Source organism: Pholcus phalangioides, unplaced genomic scaffold, assembly GCF_987345545.1.
Source record: "Pholcus phalangioides strain wild (caught in Gottingen) unplaced genomic scaffold, Ppha-v1.0 ptg000009l_1, whole genome shotgun sequence".
Lineage (NCBI taxonomy): Eukaryota > Metazoa > Arthropoda > Arachnida > Araneae > Pholcidae > Pholcus > Pholcus phalangioides.
In genome coordinates this window covers 16,907,775-16,932,393 of record NW_028301602.1, presented here as the reverse complement: position 1 = coordinate 16,932,393, position 24,619 = coordinate 16,907,775, and the positions used below count along the sequence as shown (strand labels likewise).

Sequence of the window (24,619 nt, the reverse complement as noted above, 5' to 3'; positions counted from 1 at the left end):
AATCCCTCCTGTTTTTGGGACCAGATTTTTGTGGCAAAATGGGATTCTCTCTCTCTCTCTTATAAACTTTTAAATACAGTATATTTCAATCCAGCGCTTCACAGAAATAAAAATTGCTTGTCTTGATTTAACTGTCACCTCTTCCTTTATTTTGTTGGCAGAACTCAGGTCTCCAATCCATATACAATTACATTTGGGAGTGGAGGCAAGTAAAGTATTTGGTCTATCAATTAACATGGCCATGTACTTGAAACTTGTTAACATTATCTACAGAATGATCAACAAATATTGATTGGAATGATTTGCAACAAACAGTTGGAAATTGTTGCGGTGGTAAACTTTCACAATGCATATGTTTGTGTTAGATTGAAAGAATTATATATTTATGTATTTTTGCTCAAATGATGTATATTATATATATGATTATAATTTATTGTTTAATTATCATTAGATAATATTTGTTTAATTTGAGTTTGTTTGAATAGATAATTGATACATATAGATCATTGATCATTTTTGTCGCACCAAGGTCATTTTCTGCACACGAGGGCTAATTAGACCGGGACCTACAATTTATTACAGATTCCGAACGGCAGGCTTGTTTTTTATACTTATTGAGAGGTTGGTGAGCTAACCTTTCGATGGGGGACTCCCTGCGGTAGAAAGTCGCTTTTGCTGCGGTCAAGTCGCCGTTTTTTGTTGTACCAGTGTCAGGAAAGTTTTCTGACAAGGACGAACCGGGTATCGAACTTGTGACACCTCTAAACATTCTTTGGTACTTTAGGCGAGTATCTTATCGACTGGGCTACCGCGCCCATTGATACATATACATTTTTAGAAAGTGTCACAAGCAGAGTTGTCAGGTTTTTGATGGTTTAAACCAGTGATTCCCAACGTGGGCAATGGAATATTCCAGGGGGATGGTAGAAGCTACGGGTATAACATAGGATCCTACGAGTTAGATTGCTTTGGGGGGCGATGGGAGGAAAAAATTTGTAAAGAAGAGGGAGATGGGACAGAAAAGGTTGGGAAACTACGGTTTACACTATCAAATAAATTAAACTGTCACATCAAGAAACTCAAATACTGATTTTCAATATAAAAATTCCTACTGGAAATACACATGTTAATTGCATGTAATGGTTAGTGATTATATTATACATAATGGTTAGTGATTATATTATACATAATGGTTAGTGATTATATTATACATAATGGTTAGTGATTATATTATACATAATGGTTAGTGATTATATTATACAAAGAATAAATACTTTGTATATAATATTCAGAATAATTTTCTATTCTGTACAGAATTATTTTGGACTATATACAGTGAAACCTGTCTGAGATGGACACTGCACAAGATGGAAACCTGTCTTGAAAAGAATCAGAATAAAATTATATTCAGATTATAATCTGTTCAATGATTATCACTTTTCTTTGCACATTTATAAAACAGAAATCTATCTAAAACGTAATATTATTTCAGTATATTAACATACCATTTCACACAGGTTGCACTGTATATGTGTTTGTTTTTTTCTTATAAAATATATAATTTGAATAAAGCATAGTATAATCGCTGAAGGAAAGACTATGAAATGATTTGATATCCTTCAATTCAAGATGATTCTTGACTATCCAAAATTTCTTCAACTGCTTATATACATACAGGGTGCATGGCATTTTACTGGTTGATCCAATTAGAAATAGGCACAATTCCAATTAGAAAAGCATCTAAACAATGTGTAGTACTCAGATTGTTAACAGGTTATTGAAATAAAAATAACTTGTTAACTTTTAATAAGTTAACTTTTCATACAGATACCCTGTGCTCAATAACCCAATTACAAAGTTGTTGCCCTATCTTTCCTGATGCAAAAAACCAATAATAACAATAAAAGTGTTTCTAAGTGCAATATTCACTGAGATATTTAAATTTGAAAAATGGAACAAAGTTAGGAAAAAACATTTAAAACGTGTTTTTTTCTGCCAAAGACTCATCATGCCGACCTGTCACTATATAATCTGCCACATTATTGAATACCTTTACTTCATCAATATCAGATGGACTAGTCATACTGCTGGGAGCCTAAGCTTATCAATACCAAATGGACCCTCCGATCTTGTCTTCATTGATACTGATTGGACCTGCGATCTAATCGTCACTAACTGGACTCAATGATCTCATCAGTCATCAATGATCACTCATTGCAGCCGACTGGACCCTAAGATTGCATTGCCACAGATCACTCATCATCACTGCCAACCACTTTATGTCCCCAATTTGTCTATGCTTGTTGTCAAAAGGACTGATTATTTGTGGACTTGCCTCAGCCCCTTCGAATTCCCTGAATCGTGAAAATACGAAAAACGTTCCCGTTCAGAATTCTTTGGTTGTTGGGAAACCTAATAAATTTTTTATTGTGAATGTGTGTTTGCCTAGTCATATTCAGTGATCTATGGAAAAACCCTTAATGCAACCAATATATGTTGGACTACTCCGAGCTGTGATCACAATGCCACAAGATTGTTTCAGGAATCCATATTATTTCGCATTGGCAGGTCATATGAAGCTTCACGTTTGTTTAGTGTGTATTGCTTGACTCACAATGAAACATTTCATGGCAGCTGTACAAATTGATAAAAATTTTCGCAAACCACTAAATGACAATGTATAATAGCACATGTATTTAGATACGACTTGACAAATTGCCTACTAGCCTGGTGCATCGCTTGTCATCACACATACTCGCAAGCTCAAGTCATTTGAGCTGCGTGCAAGCGCCCCAAGAATTTGCTCCCCCAATCATCTATACTGGAATTGATAAATTGGTAAATAAGTGAATTTTTTGTGATTCCGGTCTGGTGTGACTCATGAAAGGGGAAGCCAGCTCACATTAAACATTTTTGGCTAAACTACGTAAAACCAATTTCATACAACCACTGATATGCAAACAAAGGGATCAATATGTCCTGACTATCAATGATAAAATGATTGAATAAACCAATCACATTGGGGTGGGGGGGGGGGAAGATGAATATTTACTCCTGAAAAAAAAAATCTAGCTCCTTACCTGTTGGAAAAACATAATACAGGGGTGGGAAGTGACAAACTCCATTTCGGAGCAGTTTTGGAGCAGCAAATTGAGGATTCGGAGCAGCAAAATATAGGATTCGGAGCAGATATTTATAAATTGGAGCAGCGAAATTAACAACAATATTTTCGTTAACCCTCGCCCCTTTTCAAAATAAAACAACTGCACTGTCTTTTGTTATCAAACATCTTTTCATCAGCTTGTTTTTTGTTTTTGGTGTTTCAGGCTTTTGACACCTTGTTTGAAAGAGCAGCTGTCATAAAATTTTTCGTGCACCAGTCTATTTAAGATGATTTTTGCTTACTGAGGGCACTATTTGCTGTCTGGAACAGCAGCCCTTCGAATGGGCTAAAAATTTTCTATATAGTCTCTATAGATATTATAAATTTTCTATATCAAGTTTTCAATTTTTTTATACTCAAAAAGAAATTGTTGCAAAATGGGAGAGAATTTCGGAAGAATCAACACAATGGTTGGTGATTCAGCACTCATTATTTGGTGAGATTGGCGATCTGACACTCGTTATTCGGCAAAGTTTCTAAATTAGCAATCGTTATTCAGCGGACATGCTCTTTTTACTCCCGAAATGATTTTTTTTTTCACTAAACATCGGGATTTGATGCAATGACGATCTACTACAGTAATTTCTGTTGCTTCCAGTGGCAAATTTTTTTTGAAAACTGAAACTGACTCGCATTTGCGCTTTGAAGCTGAAAGACCATTGCAAACCATCTTCAGTTGTACAATCATGGATATTACCGGGGTTCCGAGATGGAAAGCCCGATGATGGGCCGATAGTTTAAATACGGCGATAGTTGAAGTACAGTGGAATAAAACACGCTCTTTTCGGAAAGAATCATTTCGCAGCAAGCAGGAACAAAAATTTTTTGATGTCCTTTCCGAAATTCCTGGCATACTGAAGCAAAATTCGCTATTTGGCGCAGAAAAATACGAAAATACCCTATTGGAGCAGGATGGCGCAAGATGTTCATTTTGGTGCAGTGTGGTGCAATTGGCGCAGGGTTCCCACCCCTGATAATAATAAATTAATCAATCAAAAAAATTATTTGCAAATGGTGTGCCATTGCACTTTTTGTGACTAGTGATTAATTATAATTCAACACAATACTAACTGCATTAATTTCAATCCTGTGTAACTACCATTAATGATTATGAAATAGTACAGTGGAACAAAAAAAAAACTTACTTTCAGTTGTTGTGAGAATCCATCATTTGGTTTCACGCAGAACCTTTTCTTCTGCACCAGACAGCATGCTTCCCTGATGGAAAAGAAGAAAAAACACCAGTTAAAACTAGAGTAGTTTACTTTAATCTTACTCATGGTTCCTACTCTTCCAAAGAAAAAATATTCATTAAAAATATTCACTTTTAAAAGCAAAATTTAAAAAAATTCAAGGATTCTTTTTACAAACACATTCATTAATACTGGAATAATTTCTTTTGTTAATGCGGAAAAAATTCCTTTCATTAATTCTGGAACTTTCTTTCATAGATTCTGGAATTATTTCTTTCATTACTTCTGGAATAATTGCTTTCATTACTTCTGGAATAATTGCTTTCATTACTTCTGGAATAATTGCTTTCATCAATTCTGGATTTGTTTGTTTCACTAATGCTGAAATTCTTTCTTTTATTAATGATGAAATTATTTCTTTTATTAATGATGAAATTATTTCTTTTACTGATTCTGGAATTATCTTTCATTAATTCTGGAATTCTCTTTCATGAATTCTGGAACTCTCTTTCATTAATTCTTGAATTCTCTTTCATTAATTCTGGAATTCTCCTTCATAAATGCTGATATTATATATATAATATATTAATTATTATATTGTTTATAATTTTTATTAATTGCATTTTTAATTGGGTTGCTGTATTTTTGAAATATATGACATCCGTATTTTTATGGGCATCTTTTTCTCAGCCAGCTCCTTGGGCATTTTGACTGTTGTGGCGTTGTATTTGTATTGTCTTTTATTAATTCTGGAATTACTACTTTCATCTATGCTGAAATTATCTCTTTTATTAATTATATGTTTTTAAATTAATTTTGGAATTATATCATCGATGCTGAAATTATTTCTTTCATTCATTGTTTTAAACGACTATGGATGCCATAAGAAAATAACGACGATCGTGCTGACATTCAATGCATCACATGATCAGACGTGCCAACTTTTGGAATCCGGAGATTCTCCCAAAGAGGGAGTACTCCCGCAACACTCATACTCAATTTTTTTTTTGTTTTAATCAATTAAAAAAAAGTCCCATCCCCCCCCCCCCCAGCAGAATATAATTCTGCCAGTCTTCCCATGCAGAATAGAGAGAAATCATATCTACTGTTCATAAAACATAGGTGTTTTCTTTCGTGGATGCTATCAGTGCAGTGATTGATAATCTTAGATATATGAACTCTTAAAAGCTTTACATAGCTTAAAGCTTTATATTTTCTTTCTGAAGACATATTCAATCGGAGGAAACAATTTAAAAACATCAAAATGCAAAGCTGTTGAAGAAAAAACTGGTGTTTACCGCATGGCTGTTAATGGAATACAATAACAATTATACAGGAATTTTGGCAACCAAGGTCATAATCCTGATAAATGATTGCCGATAAATGCTACTTAAACAAAGTTGCTTAAATGTGGGCACCGGGACTTTATACGGCTGCTCGATGGAAATGACCACGACTGTCATCTATAGGTGCTTTCCCTAAGGACGATGGCAGTCATTGACGTCACGACAATGTGAAAGCTCGCGTAAAGTCTAATTTCTGCGAAAATCTGGGGAAATTTTAACAATCCGGGAGTGTGGGAAGAAGGATGAAAAATCCGGACTCTCCCGCCTAAATCCGGAGAGTTGGCAGGTCTGCATGAACTTCCGAGGAATGCTGTAGACCGTGACGTCATACCAGGGCTGGAACTAGAGGAGGGCAACTGCACCAGGTGGAAATTTTTAGGAGAACACATAGAACACTTATAAAATTATAAAATTCCAAATTGGTGGGGGTGGCAAGACAATACAAAAAATCCTAGTTATGGCCCTGCATCATACTCCCTCCAGTAATATAAGCTCGATGGATTTCAGTGCCGATTTCCCCCACTGAAGCGATATTGATGATTTTGAAGCACAACTTGCATTTGCTGGCATTTTTGTCTGGCACACTCAGCAACAAATTTTGATAGCAGGGATTTTTCAGCCACAAGTTATCAAAAATACACTTGCCACTCATTTTTTGTTCTCTTTCTTTAAAGAACCTTGTACAAGTGCTTCACACCACTCCTTAATTGAAAAGAAATCAATATTTTGTTAACACTAATCAGAGTTAGCTTCGCTCACTCACGGACCGAAAGGCTGAAGTCATTCTGGCAAAAATGTGGAACTTTTTTCTTCTTCAAGATACTGATTTTCAAGTCCTCCAAAAAAACTTAGTATAAAAGTTTAATTACTTACAATGACGTACAAAATTTCAAATACGTCTACATATGATCACAGGATACATGTTGCCATAAAACAAACAATCTCGACACACATGCGGAAAAAGAACAAACACACAGAGAAAAAACCAGTCTATATATAGGTTGCGCTCCTGTGAGGGCACACAGCTGCTGATTTCCATATTGTGTCGGGCCAACCGGTTCTATTTGCACAGAGAATAAAAAGCTAGAAAAACATTCCAACATGGGTTTTTGGCGGCACGTGAATTGAACTGGATCATTTTACATCGACAGAAACGTGTTACCTAATCACGCTACACACTTGTGTTTTCCTACTGTGGCATATCAGCTCACAGCGGCTATTTAGCATACAGCCCCGGGCATCAGCTACTCTTTCGTCTGCATGCTCCGGTTTGAAGGGAAGTGAAAGAAAACAAAAATGAAGAGAAGATTGGTCAAATGGATGGCGCACGACATATTTGACTCCTCCAGAAGCAGTCTGCCAATCACACCCTACGTAAAATGCTGGCGGGAAGTTGTTTGTTGTGCTCTGTAGGAAAACAGTTGAACTTGTTTTCTTATTGGTGAGTGGACAGCATGTTGCGCTGCGCGATTCACTTTGCACGCGGCACAGAAAACCTGCTCCTAGGAAAACTCTGCTTAAGAATAATAGAGAAAAAAAATTGCTTTTTTTAAATCCAATTATCTAGGGCAATTGGTTGCTAAAGCTTTTTCACTGTGCTTTGCACTTTTTTTAAGGACGTCACTTATGGAGTGAAAAAAAACGAAATGAAAAAAACTATTTCGGAAAACCGTTTTTTTTTTTTAGGACTCTCGCAGAATTTTAAGGACTTTGAACTTTTAAATGAACTTTTTTTTCAAGGAATCATGTTACTGATATGAGTATGTGGATTAAACCCATATAGCTGTGCTATATGACCAAGGAAATCCAGATTGAAATTACGAATAAAATAAAATTTTCCTGTAAAATATATTCTCTCTATAAGCAGCATTGACAAGATATCTCACCTCCATAACGGTCCCTTATTTAAGGATTGATAAGCTCAGATATTTTGTAAAGTTTATTTCCTAATGGAACACACTTCCCTATAGCACCTGCTTAAAATCGGAGAAGATGACCTACTCAATTTACAAAGCTACAGTATTTTATATGGGTGTGGCGATTCAATAATGCCAGAGATTGCTGTTGTGACACGCATGTGTTCCTTACAGCTCGAATCGCCTCGTGCTCTCTCGTGTCTGTTTGAGATGTTTATGAGCATGCATAATATTGCCAGAGTCTGCTTCTTGTTGTTGTTGTAACTGTCAATCACTTACAACATTCTCTCTCAAGTTAATTTAAATTTTTTTAAAATTATTTATTAACTTGCAGCATATTATTGTGCCATGGAATAATCTATGACAACTAAACTGGTGATCCAAACGTGACTGGTTTAGTGATTTCTGCTATGCCACTCAGAGGCATAGACAGATGACATAAACAAATGACAGACGAAAACAATTCAGACTATCCATTTTCAAAGATATATACACTGAAGTGCCAAAAGTCATGGGATACCCCTTAATATTGCTGCACTTCACCGGGTAAAAGGAGGTCCCACACTATGTAAGATTAAGAGGTATCCCATAACATTTAGCACTTCTCAGTGTATTTTTTAGAATAATTAAAAATGGCCAAAGCTTTATCAATATTTATATCAATATTGTCTTTATTGTAGGGCTTGACAAATCCCAGGTGCCAAGTCATCATGGTGAGTGATTGTAATTAAATTGGAATTTTTCTGTCAAGCTTGCTGTATACCGTATTTAACTGATAAAAAAAAATAAGCTACTGCATAATTAGAGTTATAGAAAAATTCAAAATTCACAAAGTAAAACTTCTTTTGTTCATACACTGGATATACGTGTATATACATACTTATAGGATAAACCCAAAGACTCCATTATGTATGCTATGACCAAAGCAGCACTAAAAAGAAAAAGCAATGCATAATTATGATTAATAAAAAAAACATTTGATATTGGCAGTGAGATTGCTTTTGTCCGACCTTTTCATATTTACTTCAAGCTGGAATGGTGTCCTTACATTAGAATGCTGACATGTGTGTATAATTTCTACAATTTCTCAACCATTTTACATATTGTACACCAACAAAAATAACATTGCAATTCAAAAATTTGAATTCATTTCATATTCAAAACAGTTTTTTTTCTCTACTTGTCAGTAATATTGATATTCTTGTAGCCACAAAACTGCCTGCTAAGTAGCAAAAGTTTCATTTTAATACAGACAGCCTTTTGCATTGAAAAAGTGTATTCTTGTTATTTTGCAATTTCAGTTTTTTGTTTTTTTTTGAGTTGTGATGTTATTCTTGCTGGTGTATGCGATATATATTACTGCACTACATACTGCTATGTTAAAAAAATCCCAGATTATTTTATTATGCACCAATGAAAACAGATAGAACCTGCTTATTTGCCATTTCCTTCGAAGTAACTACCCTATGCGATTATGCATTTTTGCCATATTTCATGCAACGATATAGATGCGGATTGCAAGCCTTTTTTTGTCACATCCTACAGTGCTTTTGTTGCTGCACTTCTTCAGAACCTGAGAATCATTATCCATCCAGCAAATTCTTTATGATAGGCAAAAGGAAAGTCACATAAGCCAAGAGATCAGGGGTGGGGAATAAGCTGGTTTTAGAAGTATTGGAATGTGATGTTTTGACACGTAATCTGACACCAGGAGATCTGTGTGCTGGCGCATTGTCGTGATAGAGCACCCACTACTTAGGCTTCCAAAGATCTGGTCGCTTCCATCTCACAGAATCATGCACACATTTAAAGACTTACAGGCCCATCCTGGTGTCAGATTACCTGTAAAAACATCATATTCCGATACTTTCAAAACCAGCTTATTTTCCAGATCTTGCCCAACATGATTTTTTCCTTTGATAAAGAATTTGCTTATGAAGCAATGATTACTGAGTTCCAAAGAAGTGCAGCAACGAAGGCACTGAAGGATGTGACAAAAAAAGTGCTTGCAATCTGCATTTACATATTTGTATGAACAATGGTAAAAGTGTGTAATTGTATAGGGAAGTTACTTCGAAGGAAACACCAAAGAAACAAATTCTATCTGTAACTATTCTTCCATAATAAAATGAGTCTTGGAACTTTTTGAACATACTAGTACAATTCGCAAATGAAAATTTCAGTACTTTGAGAAAAAATATTTTATTTCCATATACGCATATTTTATTCACCAAAAACAAAATCTTAAGAAATGAAAGGGGTTGTCGATAAAATTTTTGTACGAAATAGCTATTGATTTTTCTTCTTGAATTTAATTTTTTTTTGTTGAAAATATTAATTTCTATTCCAACCTCTTTCTTTCTAAAAAAAATATGTAGCAGTATAAATATAATAAGCAGTAAAAAAATTTATAAGCCAACCCACTTCCACACTTGAGGACCCCAAAACAGTGTTTCCATATAGGAACAAATTTTTGAATTTAAAAACTCTATTTATGCACAAGTATGTATAGTCCTCCTACCACGAGATGAGATTTGGCTACGGCACGTCATATCACGTCGAACGATTCTATTTTATCCTAGAAGGACATGCCAATCGTGAAAGCTCAGTCACTGATGAACTTTTCTCGATGTGCAATCGTTTTACCAAAAAAAAAATTGAATAAAATCATCCAACATGACGCAGCGAAAATTCATCTCGTGGTCAGAGGACTATACATTAATCTGTGGATTACATGCAGGAAAAAACAAAGTAAGTCTAATTGTACACCATTATAAGCTATAATAATTTGATCCTAAATTTATAAGAACTTTCTCACCTCCTGGATATTCCACCATTTCCATGGACCAGCACTTTACCTAAAAAAAAAAGACAAATATTCAATGATTACCACATATGTTTTGTAATTCAAATATGTAAGTTAGACATATAGCCATAATTGAGCAAATTAAATAAAAATGTAACTCTAAAATAAAAAAATTCCAACTAATTTCAAGTGTGTGCCAATAGTTTATTTTTTCACACACAATGTGTACATTTTTGTTGATACTCGCACCACAGTTTAATAATCAATTAAACAACATCTTGTCAGCATTGAAACAAACAACTGAAAATGTAAGATTGATTTAAATAATTTGTGCTATATATATCTTAACCTTTTTTCTGCCATGCTTCCCCCATCCTTTTATGAATTTTTTTTTTCTTGTGGACTCCCGTCTCTTAACCAGATATATTTCAGAGGGTTCATATGTGCTTTTCTCCATACATCACTAAAAGCAAAAAACAGCACTAGATGCTGCACAATTGTGTGATTGTTATGACTTCACAATCACAAAACGTGAGTATTATAGCTTATTCAAAGAACACTCCTGGAAACCTAACTTCTAAAATTTAGATTGGTCAAAAAGCTCAACGACTACAGCCAAAATCTTCAATTAGCTCCAGATACTTATGATTATCTTTTACTTAATTTTTACTTTAAATAGAGCTTGATTCATTTTTTTCAAACAGCTTATAACATCCACACACACTCAAAACAAAATGTTCTACACTGTGCCCTAAGTTGACTGAAAATGTTGGACTAAAAATTTCCATCGTAACTTTTTTTTAGTCGTGAAATTTTCAGTTCCTTTGTTCGTTTACATCCTTATATCGTGTTCTTTTATAATAATTAATGCAATTTCTGTTCAAATAATCTGTATTTATTAGCTATACATTAATAAAATAAAAATTTTAGTTACTGGACTTTTACAAAGTTGAATTTTACATTAGCATATCTAGAAAATATGAGCAACTTTCCATGTAGGTATAGAGGCCATGCCCTTTAGAAGGTCAAGATAATTCTTGTAGATCTTTGACTTGATCAACTCAATATACTCACTAAAAATAAAAATCAATATATTGCTCTGAAATGTAACTAACCTCCTTGACTGAAACACTCATCAATGAATCTTTTTGCCTGGAAAAAAAAAAAGAGAAATCGGGTGACTAAGAGATTAAAAAAAAAAGAAAAAATAGAAGACAAAACTTGAGATTAAAAAAAAAAAAAAATCTACATCAACATTTATTGCCTAAAAATTGTTGAAAACTATTACATGGTTCATAATGTTTGAAAGCATAAAAGAAAAGGTTCTTCAAGCACCTTTTCATGTAAAATTTATTAATATACTGCGGTAGATAAAAATCATGATTTAAAAAAATTAAATTCAATTTTTTTTAAAAGTTTTGAAGATTTGTTCCTTAAAAAAATTGTAGTTTAGTATACAATTGACATTTAAGCAGAAATCATATCATGTTTGAAACAGTATTAAAATTTCCCTTTGATTTACAAAGATCAGAGAAAGCATGTAGTCATATATACAACTTTGAGGCACAAATGTGAGCCGATCTCCACTGTTAAAAAATCTTGCCACAGACAGCAACAAGCCTACAACAAAAAACTCTGCAATCATTAGATAATTAATTCACTCAGTTAGATAAATTGATGGCAGATGGAAGCACCACACATAACAAGCATTACATTGAAACAAACTTTATGTTATGTTTACAAAGCAGACATGCACATTCCAACATGTACCAATTTGTTAGCAGTCTACCAAGTTCTGCAGACAAAGATGAATGAAGTGCATGTGTGGTTTAGTAGTGGTAGTCATATACACTGCATGACAGAGCAAAACACAACACCATCAAAAAGTGAGTAGAAAGTGATGAAAATTGGCAGACAGAATGAAATTGAATTTGGATTTTGATTTTTTGGCGCAAGGACCATCTAGGTCAAGCTGCGCCAAAACAAATACGTATACGTAATGCATATAAAATTCATACAAGACTTGTTCTTGTCATATTCATGAACGCAAGAATGAAATTGAAACAGCTTATTTCTATATGCAAAAAAATAATGCAACACAGATCGAATATAAAAGGCTTGCAATGCTTGTCTGCTGATGATTGCCGTGTTGAGAATTGCCTTGCTGGAAAACTGCATTTTGCAACTGCTGAGGGTAGGGAATTGCAAATGGCTGTAGCAATTCACTCATGCACCGTTCTGCAGTCATTGTGCCCCAGATATGAACCATGGTGTAGGGACCGGCTATCCATGTGGTGATGGAACCCCAAAACATGATGCCGCATAATATTGTATTTTAGCTAAAATAATTTTTAAAATTTAAAAATTATCAACTACAGAATGAAAACTACAAGAACACTGTAATATCTCAAAATTGAAAAAAATTGACATATGATAGTATGGTTCCCCCAATACAGGATTAAGAACTGTGGCATATTTGGTGTCAATTGGTGATTTTCATGTATTTGAGATCCCAATTTCCTGAATTTTTATAGAGGAAATATGGTTAGCCTACTTTTTTGCTACTAACATTCATTAATTTAATCCTTTGAAATATTTTGAAGTAATATCTTGAGCACAGTGTTTTGCTGCCAGATTTTAGGCAGAGAAATACCTCAGGCATGCATGACCATAAGGCCTGTTTTGAACATTGTCTCATAACTCATCATTGTTGCTCTAATTGTTTTTTGCCTCAGCAAGACATAGTTTAAAAGAGGCAGACAAAAATCAATGGAAGAATCTAATTTTTTATTTCATGCACTTACAAGCATTTGAAACGAGACTTGAAAATGAATTTTATTAGGACTTTCAGATTCTCAAAGACTGTGTGAACCCTTTAAATATATCTGTAATAACAAACACATAAATTTCGAAAAAAAATTTCTCTCAAATTAAGGTTACAAAATTTTCTAATTAAATTTTTTTTTTTTTCATTTTGACCTAAAAACTTTTTTAAATAAAAGAATCAGAATTAAATAATGTTATATATTAGCATTTAAGAGGAATGTTTTCCCCTCAAACTATGGGCATTACATAACAGGTCTTCACATTTGTCAAATTAAGTTAAAATTCCTAGAAGATGACACAGTTTGTAGCTACGACTATTTTAATTTGCAGTAAGTAAAAAAAAGTTTCTAATACATGAGTAAGGGCATCCACACTGGCAGATAGATAATTCTCATCATACTGTGCAAATTTTTCAAATGCTTAGATTAAACTTCTCAAAAGAAACATGTCCATAAATACATACTTTGGGCAAAAATGGTATGATATTTGTTGTAACAGAATCAGCTATTTCAAGAACGAGATATCTGTAATAATAAAATATTTGACTTGAATAAGAAATAAATAAAAGTTTTAAAAAGTATATAAACGCATATTAAACACGTGAAAATAAACTAATCATAGTACTTATGTAAAAACACATTAAATAATCATAATTCAAACAGCAAAATTTAGATTAAATGTAGAAAAATACAGATGTTCCCTTTTTTGAATGATTTTCTAACAGTGATATTGTAAACTTCCAAAGTTGATGAGATTAACAATTAATTATATTACACCTGAAGTTAACTGAAGCTATGGTAATTTTTTTTGTTTAGCATTTTATCAACTGCCAAGATGAATAATCATGAATCTCATTGTACGTAATATGTAATAGAACTCAAAAGTTTAAAAGTGAGAGAGTAAAACTTTACAAATACCACCCCATGAATCATCACTAAGTGGGCCCGATACAAGATTGTCACAACAGATATTAGTTGCAAATAAATGTTTTCACGTAGCTCTCTCGCACCAAGGGTGGTTAGCTGTCCCCTTGCATTCAAATGGCACTCTATGTTTTGATCAAACATTCAGTATTGGTACTGTGTGTATATATCATAGCTGCCAACTTTTGAAAATGAAAATTCGGGAGATTTTCGCGCAAACCCGTATTTTATGCTTAAACCACTCCCTAATAAATACAATAGGGATTTTTCAAACATAAAAGTTAAAGCATAGGGAATAAACTCCCTACCAAAAACTGAAGTCAAATTAAAATAGGGATTTTACACACATGGAAGTTAAACCCTTGGGAATAAAATTCCTACGCAAAAAACAAGTGAAATTGGAGGCCAAAACTTCAATGATGTAAAAATAAATATATTGTGCTCAATCAGAAATGCTGTGAACAAACATTCTGCGCGAATGACCCCAAAATCATCGGAAAATGAAGGAAAACACCATCAATTTTTTAAGAACACTGACTTTTTGTGACACTTGCTTGATGTTTTTTTTTTTCATTTCACGAGTGATGATGGTAGTCTTTCCATGCCCGATGTTTATGTCCGTAACACAACTTGTACAAAAAGGAAAAGTCGGCCCTCTTCTGGAACGTTTGATGAAAGGAAATTCATCGGAATAAGTATCTTTAAAATTGATTAAATATGTTTTTGCTGATCAGTATTCATGCTTTGTTATACCGCACGTACGTAACTTCAACAAAAGAAATTTTGACCATATGCGCGTCACTATAATCTTCGATTATTATCCAGGACTATTGGCTACTAAGCCATTTCCCTGCATGATAAGACAAACCACTTTCTTGTTACCCTCAGAGGGTTTGTAAAACTTCCTTAAAAAGGGAATTTCCGCATTTACGACGTGTGACGTCATTTCGAAAGGGAAAAAAAAATGGCTTCATGCCCCACAAGAAATTCCTTAGGGACTGTTTTCATAAGCTGGGATTTTTTTTAATGAAGTAGGTAATTTTTAGGGACAATTAGGGATTTTTGTGATTTTCGTAAAAATTCGGGAGATTTAAGAACTTTTCGGGAGGTCGAGCGCTGAAGCTAAAATTCGGGAGATTCCCGAAAAATTCGGAAGACTTGGCAGCTATGATATATGCATATAAGGAAGCAAGGTAGGCCCCAGACTCTATTACCTTTTGATTAATAAATAGAATTAACAGGTTTTTTTAACTCTTCTTTTGAAAACCCAGTCGGTTACATACTCAAGAATTTTTCCTCCCAGTCAGTTCAAATTGGAGCACTTTATACTAACCAGCAGAGCTTGGCAAATAATTTGAAAAAATCAGGAGTCAGTCAAATTTTTTAGGAGTCGATATCTTTTGAAAAAATGGTCCATAATAATATTTTATACTTTTCTGGGACTTTATGACCTTCTTTCGAAGTTAAGAGACACGCTGATATAAATTCCCAACATCTTGTATTGTCTTCAGGTTTGTATTAGATATAGAAAACTTGGGGATTAAAAAATCCCTTAAACACATAGAAAACTTGGGGAAAAATCTTAATTTTTTTAGTCACCATAGCAACCTGGAAACTGGAATTTTCCAAGCTCTCTGCTAACCAGTAAATATTATACCCTAAAACAGCACAATTACATCAGCTACTGAAAAATAATTCAAAAAATACCAAACTGACTCACTGAAATTTCTCAGGGAAGTTGGGTCTTATGAAATGTGCTTCAATATCTTGTCTGACACAAACAATGTGAGTGATGCCAAGATTCTGTAGGTGTTCAGCCTGGAATGAATAAAGTGCACACATATATAGTGATAAAAAATACAAGAGAAATGAAGAGGTAGTGAAAAAATATCTTTTGAATGACAAAAGCACTAGTGCTGCTCACTTGTTCTTTCAAAAAAAAAAGGCAGGCGTTGGGGAACAAGGGTTGGGATTTTTAATGCATTTAGGCATAGCCACCCTTCAGAAACGCCTACACTTTTCAAACCATGCATGGGGTTCCCACTGATGAAGACCCACTGCATAGGTTCTATTTCACTCTCTTAAAATTCAATTTTTTTGCTTTTCCTTTTGTATATATATATATTGTTAAAATATCAATTTTTTAATATGAAAACCGAAAAAAATTAATTATGTGAACTGGAAAGCAAAAATATATGAACAATGAAAATTTCAAAAAGAAATTAATCGAAGAATTCAAAAATGAAAAAAGTCATAGCACAATGTCTGTAGGCTTTGTGCAGTTATCTCTTTTTCTCATTTTATCTATTTTATATTAACTGCTACTTTGCTTCTTTTCTACTTGACAAAAACATTTGTTTTTGCTTTTATTTCGATTTTTGAATTCAATGGTCCTTCAGCAGAACGTCTGGGATCAAATATCTATTGAGGCTATGAATGCCAGGATATGCTCTCAGAAACGTTCTGTGTTAAGCAAATGTCAGGGTGTTCCCCCCTGATGAGAACCCTAGACATTGGCTATGACTAATTTTTGAATTCTTTTTTGAATTTTTCATTTTTGAATTCTCTAATTTCTTTTTGAAATTTTCATTGTTCACGTGTTTTTGCTTTTCAGTTCACATAATTAATTTGTTTTCTGTTTTCATATAAAAAAATTTTAAGAACCCAAGATATTTTGAGAGGACTTAAAAACCTGAGATATCAAGGGAATACCGCTATAACGGTTAATGTGTTATTTGAGAGTAATGAAGATTATGCACAGACATCACATAATATTCATTGCAGGCCAAGTTGAAATTAAACAGATTTATGTACACATACCTTGGACTTAATTGCAGATGAATATGGTCCTAGGTACAAACCCGGAATAATTTCCTGCAAGAAAATATGCATAAAACTTGAAAATTTGATATCAATGCATTAAAATAAACACCAAGGCTAGGATTTCCATGACTTTTCATATTTTTTATGCATTTTTAATATTTTGCTATTTTTAAGCAATAGAGCATGATTATCAGTAATTTTAAGACATTTTTTCATGATCAGAATTTCAGTTCATTTTCAGAATTGAAAAAAGGCATATATATGAAAATTTCATATTTTGGAGGAATATTTCGCATATTTCAGCAGAACAATGGAGATTTTTTACCCCCAAGCTGGCTCTTACCTAGCTTCATTTCCTGTAATTGCTGATTTTAGCAACAACTGACAATGATTGGCAGTTAATTAATCTTGTAATTTTCCGTATTTTTTTAGGGAAAAAGTCAAGCTGTAAATGCAGCTTCTTTAGAGTTTTACAGTTTATTTTTAGTGTTTTTATGGTATTAATGAATTTTTTATGGAGCATATTCTGTTGATTTTTGGGTCATAAAAATTCTAGCCCTAATAACAATTAGGAGTCCAAAAAAAACAAAAACAAAGATCAATAATAAATGAATAAATGTGAATGTATTTTCATTGCAAATTAAATAGGAGAAAAAAAATTAGGAAATTCATGTGGCTGTAAAAACCGCAAGACATCTAGGCTCTATCACAAGAAACAACATAAGCGCTTTGGCCAGGGGGCTTGGAATTCCCTTTGCTGCAGAATCTGAAAATTAATAGGCAAGGAATAACAAATGAAACACCTTCAGATATAAAAGCTGTACTGCAGAACTACTTTTAACAATCTATAAGGTCTATTCACACACATAAGTTCAACCACAATTGAGTCTCTGATGCATCCAAAATATATTAGGATCAGATTCTTACCTGTGCCTAATGAATGTGAATGAATAAGCTATTAGAGGAGAGAGAGGGTTATTATTATTTTTTTGAAAATTGAGGCCGGAGAAATGGTTGCAAAAAAAAAAGCAACATCCACTAAAATTGTTAGTTCCAATGATGTGATGAACTTCGCTTAAGTCAATTTTTTACGAGGCACAACCATGAATATGCTATGGAAATTTAAAGCTGAAAGGTACCCAGGCCACATTACCATACACCAATATTGGCTTTATGTTGCAAAAAACAACTAATTTTGATATTCTTTTTGAGCATGTATAATCTCACTCAATGGGTTTATCACATTTAACTGTAACATATATATGAATGAAAAATCATATGCGATACAAATTATTATTACTTTTAATATGAGACACACGTGAGAAATTTTCAAGTCTAGAATATCCTTAACAATCAGAATTATTGAAATAAGGTTTTCCCTGAGATTTCGTTTTTCTTGCAATACCTCTTTTTTTCACCACAGATAGCCACTATTTGAAATTACCTCATTGCCATACAGGTGAGCTACGCTATACTTAGGTACCCCAAAAACAGAATGGCTTGCATTGTTCTGCAACGAGCCTTTCGGCTGACTGGAAATGCTTGTGCAGTAAAAATCCCCATAATAGTGCTTCCTACACTTTTCTTAAAATTCTTCCAGATTGTTCTGCGACGAATGTCGCAGATTTCGGTACATTTCGCTTTGGGGGCTTTAGTCTTTCTCTAGGGGGCAGCTCAAGGAAAAAACCTCTACCCATGCAGTACTATTTTTGCCCCCCCCCCCATTTATATTTTCTTGGTCGACAAAGCATTTTTTTTCATACTTTATACTCAGATTTGGCACTCCTCATAGAGCATGTCCCACGTGGCTCCCCTTTGTGGTCCTGGGATAGCGTATTCTAAGGTGTATTTGGACCACAGGTGCAAATTAAATTAAAAAGAAGCAGTGAAAATAAAAAACTTAGGATGTGAAGAAATCAAGCTTTTATAAATATGGTAATCAATCATATATTGCTGTACGCCCCCTAGAGGTTATAAATATGGTAAAGAAAAAGAGTGACTACTTTAAGGCCTCATCTGGGCATGGTCTGGGGAAATCATGTCCACTGAAGGCCTACTTGTTAAGAACTGGTACTATCATTTTTGAGAGTAAGTATGTAAGTATGTAAATATGGAAGCTGTTACTTCCAGCTAAGTACTAGGTCCTATGACATTAGATTAGCATAGAACTTCCACAAGATGGAGGCTCACTGAATCCAGGAATCCGGAGATAGACCTTATTTATAAAATTTTTGTTATCTGTAAATATACAAAATATCAATCCAATTAGAAAGGATCCTGATTTCAACAGATATATTTACACATGGAGGGGGAGTTATGCGAGGCTGTAGCTCAGGGTAGCAAGATCAGGGAATGGGTAGTCTAGAAAAGGAAAATAATGCAAAAAATAGAAATGTCTTTGCATCTAGATAAGAATTGATGGGGGTCCCAGATAAAAGAAAAAGATGGGGGTTATGAGACTAAAACATATTTCAAAGGAGACCATGGGCAAAAAAGTTATGAAACACACGGTGTTATACTTTATAGCACGTTTCACATTCGAATCTAGCTGGCACAAAAGAAATGTGTTCAGAATTAAAAAAGTGGCTCAATTTTTTATGCTCAATATTTTTGAGTTGGCAATTCATGAAAATGACTTTTGCTTCACATATTTATATTTTTTGATATGAAAAGAAGTAAATATCTTTATACAGTTGGCCCTCAGTGTTCGTGAATTCAGGGGGCTCCTACTCAAAAAATTAGAAAACGTAGGAGAGGGAGGGTACCTCCTCCCCCAGAGAACATAATCATAGCATAATAATAAAAAAAACCCTAAATTCCCCCCCCCCCCACATAGTACTATTTGGTATCCTGTAAGATTCACTCGAGCCAAACCAAACTGACAGAAATGATTTGGTAACAAAAACAATTTTTGGCCAAAATAGTGTACTCTAGCCAATCACAGACAATTCTTTGTCTCTCCTCTCACAATATATATTATATTCTTTTTTTTTTGGAGTCCTCCACAGTTCATTCTGTCAACTCTTTGACAATGCTCAGCAAATCTGGAGGAGATCTGGCAATGGCCACCTTTGTTTACATACCTGTGATTTACAAGCTCCCGATTTTTGACTAATAATTAACGAATTATCCTTTTAAATTAGGTATGAAAGTTAAAGGTAGGAAAAATAATGAGTATATTGTCATAAAATGTGTTAAAACTGCTAATTATGGTATTTCTAAAATAGAAATATAAGCATTGAAAATACATAAACAAAGCAACGTGATTGCAAGCATCTATGTGGTGCACGTGCTACCATCTATAAACCACCTATCAAACTAAGAACTTTACATTTATTTCGGTGATTTTTCTGTTTTGAATTTTCTCTACCAGGCAAATTATTATTTATTTTTCTCTTCTCCGTTCTTTAAAATGGGAGATTTGAAGTGTAGTACCTGCGGGGACGAAGTGATTGACAAAAACGAATTTTTCTGCTGCAAACAATGTGAATTATATATACATCCAGTTTGCACAGGTTTTAAGGAAGCTACATTCAGAAAAATGTCAAAAGCAAAGAAAACAGACTATACTTGCACCAAATGTGTCGCAGCAAATCAAGGACTAGAGAAAAAAACCAGCAAAGACAGTGAATTGGATGACAATTTCAAAAATTTTGACAATATAAGAGAGCTGAAACAAGAAATGCCATCAAGCAAGCAACACAGGAAATTATTGAGAGACAAAAACATCTGGAGAACGAGATACAAAATGTGATAAAGGCAATCAAATTCAATTCAGGGCGTATGGATGACATTGGTAAAAAATTAGAGAACGTGAAAGAAATAGTGGTACATCTAACAGAGGAAAACGAGGAAATGAAATTAGAGAACAAAAATTTGAAGACTGAACTTAAAGAACTGAAACAACGAATGAATGATATTGAAACGAGAAGCAGAAAAAACAATGTAGAGATCAATGGAATTCCTGAAATTGAGAATGAAAATGTTGATGAAATACTTCAAAAAGTGAAAATAAACTTGGATATTCAACAAGAAACTGTAATAGAAAGTGCACACCGAGTTCCAACGCAGAACAACAAGAAACCTAGGCCGATTATTGTAAGATTTCAAAGTGAAAGATCAAAAACCATCTGGATCCAGCAAGCGAGAGGACAGAACACGTTAACAGCTGACCAAATCAATACTAATTTTAAAGACAACAGAATTTATGTCAATGAACATTTAACAATAGAAAACAAGAAGTTTTTTTTTATGGTAAAACAATTTAAAAATGCAAACGACTACAAATTTGCATGGGTTAAAGAAGGTTAAATTTTCCTCCGAAAAGATGAAAAGTCAAAAATATTGCGAATAACAGAACAAGAGCAATTACACAAACTAGACACAAACATAAATGGAAACTGATATTGATCAAATGTCTACACTAAACCAAAAACCATTGGAGGATATTGAAGAGGTTCAAAATTTTTTCAAAAGACCCGCTAACATAAATAAAACACTAACATTTTTAATACTTAATATACAAAGCTTAAGAGCAAATTTTGACAACTTTACAGCATTTTTAAAGTCTTTGAATGTATCAATAGATATTATTTGTCTAAATGAAATATGGATAGAAACAGAGGAATTGTTTAATTATTATATTTCAGATAATATAAATGACTATTACATAGCTGCCAACTTTTGAAAATGAAAATTCGGGAGATTTTCACGCAAACCCATATTTTATGCTAAAACCACTCCCTAATAAATACAATAGGGATTTTTCCAAATAAAATAGGGATTTTCCAAACATAAAAGTTAAAGCGTAGGGACTAAAATCCCTACTCAAAAACTGAAGTCAAATTAAAATAAGGATTTTACACACATGGAAGTTAAACCCTTGGGAATAAAATTCCTACGCAAAAAACAAGTGAAATTGAAGGCCAAAACTTCAATGATGTAAAAATAAATATTGTGTTCAATCAGAAACGCTGTGAACAAACATTCTGCGCCAAAATCATCGGAAGATGAAGGAAAGCACTGTCAATTTTTGAAGAACACTGACTTTTTTTGTGACACTTGTTTGATGTTTATTTGATTTCACATGTGTGACGATGTCAGTCTTTCCACCATGACCCATGTTTATGTCCGTAACACAACTTGCACAAAAAGGAAAAGTCGGCCCTCTTCTGGAACGTTTGATGAAAGGAAATTCATCGGGGAATAAGTATCTTTAAAATTGATTAAATATGTTTTTGCTTATCATTATTCATGCTTTGTTATATCGCACGTACGTAACTTCAACAAAAGAAATTTTGACCATATGCGCGTCACTATAATCTTCAATTATTATCCAGGACTATTGGCTGCTAAGCCATTTCCCTGCACGATAAGACAAACAACTTTCTTGTTACCATCAGAGGGTTTGTAAAACTTCCTTAAAAAGAGAATTTACCGATTTACGACGTGTGACGTCATTTCGAAAGGGAAAAAAAAGAGGCTTCATGCCCCACAAGAAATTGCTTAGGGATTGTTTTCATAAGCGGGGATTTTTTTTAATGAAGTAGGAAATTTTTAGGGACAATTAGGGATTTTTGTGATTTTTGTAAAAATTCGGGAGATTTAAGAACTTTTCGGGAGGTCGAGCGATGAAGCTAAAATTCGGGAGATTCCCGAAAAATTCGGGAGACTTGGCAGCTATGCTATTACAGTTATGCAAACTGTAGAACCTATAATAGGTCAGGAGGAGTTATTATGTATATAAACAAGCCAATTAAATCAATACAAAAAAAAAGCTATAAATTCCAAACAGCAGAAGAACTTTGCATATTTCTCCCTGATTATGAGCTAGAAATATTACAAATCTACAGATCACATTGTTATACCATATCACAATTTAATGATGAATTGGAGTTTTACATGTTAAATTCGAAAAGTAATACATTAATAGTGGGAGGCATAAATATTAATCTTTATGGAGAAGACATAGAAACATCAAAATATCTTGATATAATGACGTTAAATGGATTTCATCCATTACATGAAAACGTAACTAGCGAAGAAATGGAACTAAAACATGTATTGACCACGCTTTCTATAGAACCAAACCAGGGTTGGGTTTTTGACGTCAAAAACTGTCGAAAACCGTCAAAAACCTAAATGAATGCCTTTTGATAATGTTTCGAACATAATAGGTGCACAACATGATGAAAAACTTACTTTTTGGCATATTACAATGTTTTATTTTTAAACATTAATTTATTACAATAATTAAAACAAAATATTAATTATAATTTGCACTTTTGAATTTTTCAACATATCTAGTCTAGAACATATAAAATATAATTGTATGGTTTATTTATCTAAGCTACTCATTACCTGTGTTCAATTTGTAAAGTGGATTAGAGCTGCTTATTCAAAATATGTATGATAGGGCATCAGGGTTAGGTTTTTGACCCCAGAAACTAACTCGGTATTAAAACTATCAAAATCTTACTGTCAATGATGTCAAATAGTTTTTGTTAACTTGATAGATATGTTAAATAACAAAATACTTACTTTTATTTAGATTAAAGGGTTTTATATTCAGAATTATAATTACTGAGGAAAAATATATATTTTGATATTTTAAATTTTCTGATCTGCCCAAAATTTTATTCCATATAAAATTTCTGACACAGCATCTGTTAATGCACTAACTAAACTCATTTATTTTCGCCTGAAAATTTCTTAGATCAGTGTGTATAAATTCACACAGCTTTAAAGAGTATTTTCAACCAAAGCAGAGCTGACAAAACTTGATACCCAAAGCATTTGTTTTGCACGTTTGAATACAGCTTCAATTGGAAAACCATTGCATTATAAATACTAGTAAATGTACCATATCATAGTGCAAAAGTAAGAATAAACCAAGTTTGACATATACAAGCTAGCATTGCCAAATTAAATGACATTTTAGTTCTACAATTTAGTATTTTGATCGCTAGATATATTTCAAGGTTATGTGCAATAAGAGTATTGTTTTAAGTATCAGTGGTTATCTAGATAATTTAATAATAACAGAAATCAACATTACATACATGATGTAATAAACTTTTTTAAACACTTATCTGTTGTAAAAAGAGTACAGCAGATAGTTTATATCAATGCATATATATAAGCAGTTGAAGAAATTTTGGAAGGTCAAGAATCATCTTGAATCAAAGAATGTCAAATCGTTCCACAGTTTTCCATTCAATGTTCATGTTATGCTTTATTCAAATTTTATAAGAAAAAAAAACATATATTGTCCAAAATAATTCTGTCGGGAGTAGAAAATTATTTTAGAATCTTATTAAATATTTATTCTTTGTATAACATAGTCACTTTAAACATTACATGCAATTAACGTGTGCATTTTCAATGGGAATTTTTATATCGAAAAGCAATATTTGAGGTTTTTGACAGTTTTTGACGGAGGGTTTTTGACGTGACAGTTTAAACTGCGGTTTAAACCGTCAAAAACTGCCATGTGTCAAAAACCTGCCAACCCTGAACCAAACAAACAACCACACAAGAATTCACTGTTTACAAAACACAAGTCACTGACCATTACCCAATTATAGGTTACATCAATTTTTTGGAAAGGAATATAAAAATCAA

General features: G+C 33.3%; 1 protein-coding gene across 1 annotated transcript in view; it reads right to left on the bottom strand.

Moving 5' to 3' along the window:
• LOC149082135 (serine/threonine/tyrosine-interacting protein A-like) overlaps nucleotides 1–24,619 on the bottom strand; it is a 40,695-nt gene that overhangs the window by 3,054 nt on the left and 13,022 nt on the right. The window contains exons 3-9 of the mRNA XM_089235634.1: nucleotides 16,994–17,047; nucleotides 15,894–15,991; nucleotides 13,714–13,774; nucleotides 11,540–11,576; nucleotides 10,437–10,476; nucleotides 8,499–8,549; nucleotides 4,309–4,381 (exon numbers count right to left, since the gene is read on the bottom strand). Coding sequence (XP_089091760.1) covers nucleotides 4,309–4,381; nucleotides 8,499–8,549; nucleotides 10,437–10,476; nucleotides 11,540–11,576; nucleotides 13,714–13,774; nucleotides 15,894–15,991; nucleotides 16,994–17,047 — 414 coding nt within the window. The remainder of the gene's footprint in view (nucleotides 1–4,308; nucleotides 4,382–8,498; nucleotides 8,550–10,436; nucleotides 10,477–11,539; nucleotides 11,577–13,713; nucleotides 13,775–15,893; nucleotides 15,992–16,993; nucleotides 17,048–24,619) is intronic.